The following is a 7,500-nucleotide window of genomic DNA, read 5'->3' on the forward strand; positions in this document are numbered from 1 at the left end:
GAGAGAGAGAGAGAGAACATGCCAATGCATCTGTGTGTGTGTGTGTGTGTGTGTGTGTATGTGTGTGTGTGTGTGTGGTGTGTGTGTGTGTCTTTGTGTAAGTGTGTGTCTCTATGTATGTAGGTCTGTTTGCTTGTGTACAAATCTATGTGTGCATGTGTGTTGAATGCAGTCATCAGTGTGTGTGACTATACATACAGACATACACATGCATGTATGTATGTATGTATAAACACACATCTGTGTTTGCATACATACATATATAAATACGTACATGCATATGTATATATATATATATACAGTACATATATACATACAAACACACATATGAAATATGTGTGTGTGTATATATTTATATGCTTGTATAAACATTTGTATTTGCTTATGTTGTATACAGTTGTACATATAGGTATGTATGTATGTATGTATGCCTCGTTGTTCAGTTTTATTTCAAGATTTCTTGCCAATTGAGAAAGGATCAGTTTCTAACCGAGATCCAAGAATCCTTCATTGGAATTTCAACATCAACAACAGGGTATTTTTGTATAGATGTACATATGCATGCATGTATGTATGTATGTATCTATGTATGTATGTGTGCAGATTTGTATGTATGTATGCATGTATGTATGTATGTTTGTAATTGTGAGGATTTGTACTTTTTGTTTTATGTATGTATTCTCATGCATATAGTTATATATGTAGACATAAACTTCTGGAAAGTTTTACAGACTTTTACAGTTCCAGTGATGGATTGGATCTGTAGTCTTTGAATTAACTTTCTCCTTTCTGGTTTGGGAAGTCTGATTTCTCAAGATTGGTATTTAGGCAGTGTGTTACATATCCTAGTGTCCCAGCAATTACAGGTATTAACCTGAACTTGTAATCTGGATAGAGTAACTGAAGATCTCTCAATAATTCAGCATAGGTATTCTCTTTTTCGCTGATCTTCAGCTTTATGTTAACATCCGCTGGGCAGCTAATTTTCACAACTGTGCACAATCTCTCTTTATCCCAAATCATTATATCAGGTCTGTGGGGCTTATCTATGTATGTGTTCATTAGCCATCAACGGAGCTGCAAATGCAAAATATAAGTTAGTCCTAGAGTACACAATGTTCCTAAAGGTCAGCGATGGTCTTCCTTGGTCACGCGTGAATGGCCGTCGTATATATATGTATGTATGTATGCATGCATGTACACAAACAGACACACATACAAAAATATTCTTATATAAACATGTGCATCACCTGACAGTAGATGTGTATATATATATATATATAAATATAATAATAATAATGAAATTATTGTATACAGTGCTCAGGTGCACCACAACTTGTCAAAAGTGCGTATAAAGCATATGCAGTAATGTACAAATGTCTGGAAAGTGAACAGTGTATGAGTCAGATACATGCTTGTGTGTGTATGGAGGGGAGAAAATCAGGTGTAGTGTTGGCGAATCTCAGGAAGCATAGAGGTTTCGAAGGATGCAGTGCTCCGACACACACATATATTATATATATATATATATATATATATATAATATATATATATATATATATATATATATATATATATATATATATATACAGTAATCCCTGGCCATATCATGGTTTATTATTTAGGCTTACATAGATTCCTCTGTGGTGTTGTTTTACATTTATAATAAAATAAATACAAATTATAAAAATAAAATATCGGTGGTGCCCCAGCGTGGCCGTGGCCTTCGGGCTAAAACATTTGTAAGGATTTAAGGATATATATATATATATATATACAGTACAGTACTGTTTCTACTTCACAGTTTTTATTTATGTTTTGGGTGTCATATGTGTGAAATGGAATCAAAGTGGGACATGGGACTAGAATGGGTTGAGAAAGTCTCTGATGTGGACTGAATATATAGTTCCATCGCTGAGGAAATTTCTTTGCAAATACTTCTAAGGGTTCTGCAAGTTCTTTGAAGTACGGTTGGCATTCTTTGAACATTTAGAATTCTCCAATCTAATTTGTATTTTTGTGTCAAAGACTTCTTGATAAACTGAAATCATTTCTCAAATTGCAAAGATAAATTCGATATAATTCTGCCCATTAAAACTTGTTCGTTATTATATTGTATAATTTAATCAGCTCTCTACCTTGTTATGAGGACGTTTGGCTTTCATAATTCTCATTCATTTTTTTTCTGTGTTTTCTTCACCTCTTCAATGAATTTTCTTGCATTTTTGACTTCTGTAGAATCAGGAAATTTCCCTCTGTTGTCTGTACACACACGTTTACCTTTTCTCTCTGCTCTCTACACTTATGTCTGTATACATGTATATATGTATGTATGTGTGTATGTATGAATGTATATACATATGCAAGTATGAATATATGAATTTGTGTATGTATGGGTGTACGCATGCATGTTCATTCTAAGTATGTATGTATGTTTAAGCATGAATGTACTGATGCATGTATATACGCAGATATTTATACACACTCCCCTTATCTCTGTCTTTCAATAATTCTATTTCCATTCCCAATCCAGTATATATATCTGCAATCTTTCGTGTTTGTTTCTAGCTTTTACTGACTTACACCCACACATGCACATACTGCGGCTTGCTGCATTCTAACGAACTGTGCAACCAAAGGCACCATGCAAAACAGATGTTAAATCACACACACACACAGATACACTTACACACACACACACACACACATACTTCACATTCATATATACACATGCATGCACACACATACAAACACACATACACACATTCATATATACACATGCACACATACACATTCATACACACACACATACACACACACATATTATACCCTGTACCTGTTTCAGCTCCATGACTGTGGCCATGCTGGGGCTCTTCCTCAAAGAGTTTAGTCAAACAAATTGGCCGCAGTTCTTAGTTTTTTGAGTTTGGTAATTTGGCAGTTGATCGCTTTTTTGCCAAGTGATTAAGACATGGGGATGTAAACAAACCAACACTGGTTTTCAAGTGGTGGTGGTGGTGGGGAAAAATACAATGGTGCACACACACACACACACACACTCATGTGTGTGTAAGTATATATATATATATATATATATATATAGTTTCAATATATAGTTTCAATTTTCCTGTAACAAGCGGATTATAAGTGGATAAAACAGTGTATTTGGCTTTAGAATAACCCTCTTTAGCCCTTAATTATATGATATATATATATATATATATATATATCATCATGATCATCACCATCATCGTTGTTGTTGTCATTGTCATCATCATCATCTTTATCATCATCATCACCATCATCATCATCACTACCACCACCACCACCACTTTAGGAATGAGAACCCAGGTTTGAAATTTTCCCAAGACATCTGATGAAGGCCAAAACGTGAGAACCACTGCCTGGTACTGCATCAGGGCATTTATTATTATTATTATTATTATTATTATTATTATTATTATTATTATTATTATTATTATTATTCTATGTTTGACTTTTGCTTTATATTTGTACAAGTTGGCTCCAAGTCTCACCCAGAGACCTCAAGAGACAACAGGTTGGAAGTTCATGTTGTTGTTATGCCTAGTGTGCCATATATTTGGGGGGGGGAATTTTTGGTGTGTGTACTAATGAATGTCTAAAAAAAAATTTTTTTTTAAACCGTTAACAACACACAAGATTAGCACAAATATCCATCTAATGTAAATAATGTAAATAATGTTATAATTTCTCATCTCGTTAAATACAGAACTGTATTATATATATATATTATATATAATAATAATAATAATAATAATAATAATAATAATAATATTGGGTAAAATCCAAATTTACAGGTAAAATTAGATTTAAGATTAAATCAAATTTCACAGTATAAATATAAATATATTAGAGATAAAACCACTTTTAGGCAAATCAAACAGTGAAAATCATAAACCAATACATAAAAATAAATATAATTAATATACAAAATATATAAAAATAAAATTTAAAATTTAAATTATTTAAATTTAAAATTTTTAATTTATATTTACAAATTTTTAGATTTTTTTAGATTTTTTTTTGTTGTATTAGTTTATGTTTTTCACTGTTTGATTTGCCTAATAGTGGTTTTATCTCTAATATAATTTATATATATATATATATATACACCATCCGTTCATGGCCGTTTGCCAGCTCTGTCTGGCACCTATGCAGGTGGCACGTAAAAAGCACCCACTACACTCACGGAGTGGTTGGCGTTAGGTAGGGCATCCAGCCGTAGAAACACTGCCAGATCTGCCAGAAACACTGCCAGATCTGACTGGGCCTGACGAAACCGTCCAACCCATGCTTGCATGGAAAGCGGACACTAAATGATGATGATGATATGTTAACAAGAGTCAGGCTGTGTGGCATTCAGGTTATTCCATAAATGAAAACTTAGATATTACCAAAGATACACATGGGACAGGCACAAAGACCCTAATCCTTCCTAAGTCATCGACCTTTTGTTTCATGCCTTTAACGATAAGACTGGGAGCTTCATATATTGACAGCACCCACAAGATTTGTGTAGGATTAGGGCTCGAACAAACAAAGGAATACAGGGTGGACATAGGAAAGTAAACAAATGTAATTTGAAATGATAAGTAAAGACAATGAATAAAGCCTTTCAGCCAAACACGAGAATGATGGATTAACACCTGAAAGAACTTCTCAAATGGATTTTTAAAAATAGGATTAGTAAGGATTAGGCACAGGAGTGGCTGTGTGGTAAGTAGCTTGTTTACCAACCACATGGTTCCGGGTTCAGTCCCACTGCATGGCATCTTGGGCAAGTGTCTTCTACTATAGCCTCGGGCCGACCAAAGCCTTGTGAGTGGATTTGGTTGACGGAAACTGAAAAGAAGCCTGTCGTGTATATGTATATATATGTGTATATGCATGTGTGTATATGTATGTGTGTCTGTGTTTGTCCCCCTAGCATTGCTTGACAACCGATGCTGGTGTGTTTATGTCCCCGTTACTTAGCGGTTCGGCAAAAGAGACCGATAGAATAAGTACTGGGCTTACAAAAGAATAAATCCCGGGGTCGAGTTGCTCGATTAAAGGCGGTGCTCCAGCATGGCCGCAGTCAAATGACTGAAACAAGTAAAAGAGCTAAAGAGCAAGAGAGGAGAAAAAGTTGACATGACAAACTTCTTTTCAGTTTCTGTTCATCAAATCTGCTCACGAAGCTTTGTTTGGTCTGAGGCTATTGTAGAAGACACTTGACCAAGGTGCCATGCAGTGGGATTGAACCAAAGATCACATGGTTCAGAAGCATGCTTCTTCATTATGCAGTCACGCGCCCACCCACCCACCCACCTACCTACCTATCTACCCCCCCCCCATCCATGTTTTTATTTTTCCTGCCCTGTGCTGGTGCCATGTAAAAACACTCCCATGCTGGAGCCACGTAGCAACAGTCGTACCAGCACCACATAAATACACAGGTGCTGGTGCCGCATAAAAAGCACCCAGTACACTTTGTGAAGTGGTTGGCATTAGGAAGGGCAGCCAGCCGTAGAAACCATGCCAAAACAAACAGGAGTGGCTGTGTGGTAAGTAGCTTGCTAACCAACCACATGGTTCCGGGTTCGGTCCCACTGCGTGGCATCTTGGGCAAGTGTCTTCTGCTATAGCCCCGGGCCGACCAATGCCTTGTGAGTGGATTTGGTAGACGGAAACTGAAAGAAGCCTGTCGTATATGTATATATATATGTGTGTGTGTTTGTCCCCCTAGCATTGCTTGACAACCAATGCTGGTGTGTTTACGTCCCTGTCACTTAGCGGTCGGCAAAAGAGACCGATAGAATAAGTACTGGGCTTACAAAAGAATAAGTCCCGGGGTCGATTTGCTCGACTAAAGGCGGTGCTCCAGCATGGCCGCAGTCAAATGACCGAAACAAGTAAAAGAGTAAAAGAGTAAAGAGAGCTGGAGACTGGTGCAGTTCCCTGGCTTTGCTAGCTCTGGTCAAACCATCCAACCTCTGCCAGCATGGAAAACAAATGTTAAATGATGATGATGATGATGATGATGATGACGACCAAATTTCAATAATGTTGTATTTCAAAATTCATTTGAATGTCCCAAACAAAGCGACAAGCCACTTAATGTAAGGAGCTATGAAGAAGAAGAAGGAATTAAGATGAGAGGAATGAATTGAGACTTGAAAGAGCTCAGCTCATACGAAGGAGGAAAACAACAAGAAGGCAGAGAGTTCCAAGGTCTCCAGTTTGAGGAAACAATGCTACGATCACAGAAAGACTTCGTTATTTGTGGGATTAGGATAGAATTTGGATGCAGACTTCATTATTTGTGGGATTAGGATAGAATTTGGATGTAGACTTCATTATTTGTGGGATTAGGATAGAATTTGGATGTAGACTTCATTATTTGTGGGATTAAGATAGAATTTGGATGTAGACTTCATTATTTGTGGGATTAGGATAGAATTTGGATGTAGACTTCATTATTTGTGGGATTAGGATAGAATTTGGATGTAGACTTCAATATTTGTAGGATTAGGATAGAATTTGGATGTAACTTCATTATTTGTGGGATTAGGATAGATTTGGATGTAGACTTCATTATTTGTGGGATTAGGATAGAATTTGGATGTAGACTTCATATTTGTGGGATTAGGATAGAATTTGGATGTAGACTTCCTTATTTGTAGGATTAGGATAGAATTTGGATGTAGACTTCATTATTTGTGGGATTAGGATAGAATTTGGATGTAGACTTCATTATTTGTGGGATTAGGATAGAATTTGGATGTAGACTTCATTATTTGTGGGATTAGGATAGAATTTGGATGTAGACTTCATTATTTGTGGGATTAAGATAGAATTTGGATGTAGACTTCATTATTTGTGGGATTAGGATAGAATTTGGATGTAGACTTCATTATTTGTAGGATTAGGATAGAATTTGGATGTAGACTTCATTATTTGTGGGATTAGGATAGAATTTGGATGTAGACTTCATTATTTGTAGGATTAGGATAGAATTTGGATGTAGACTTCATTATTCGTAGGATTAGGGTAGAATTTGGATGTAGACTTCATTATTTGTGGGATTAGGATAGAATTTGGATGTAGACATTGTGAGTTCCAAGTCAGGCAAGATGGCACAAACTGATCTGAAACTAAGAGAGGAAGTAGGACCAACTTTACAAAACAAGTAGTTATATATTCTACCTGATCTGGACGTCCATCAGTCAACAAGTAGATAGCTCGGGTGTGCGGGTCAGTGAGGGCAAGCTTCAGAGCTGTATATGTATTGGTGCTTCCACAGCAAACCTGCTTCTGGAGCCAACTGACTGCATCTCTATGGCAATACTGAGCTGCTTCTGCGAGGTTCTTCTTCCAAGCTGTGGCTGTTTTGTTGAAGATCACCAAATTGAAGGTTTTATCCTGCAACTGTTCCTACAAGTAACACAATGCAACAAGCAATGATGATGATGATGA

The 7,500-nt window shown here is 36.4% G+C and overlaps 1 protein-coding gene across 2 annotated transcripts in view; it reads right to left on the reverse strand.

The window, feature by feature from the left end:
- Positions 1-7,500, reverse strand: part of LOC115224866 (von Willebrand factor A domain-containing protein 3B-like) — a 93,160-nt gene that overhangs the window by 35,468 nt on the left and 50,192 nt on the right. For both annotated transcript variants that reach the window (XM_029795817.2, XM_036513625.1), the window contains exon 12: positions 7,231-7,458. In XM_029795817.2, coding sequence (XP_029651677.1) covers positions 7,231-7,458 — 228 coding nt within the window. The remainder of the gene's footprint in view (positions 1-7,230; positions 7,459-7,500) is intronic.

Source organism: Octopus sinensis, linkage group LG26 (assembly GCF_006345805.1).
Source record: "Octopus sinensis linkage group LG26, ASM634580v1, whole genome shotgun sequence".
Taxonomy (NCBI): Eukaryota; Metazoa; Mollusca; class Cephalopoda; order Octopoda; family Octopodidae; genus Octopus; species Octopus sinensis.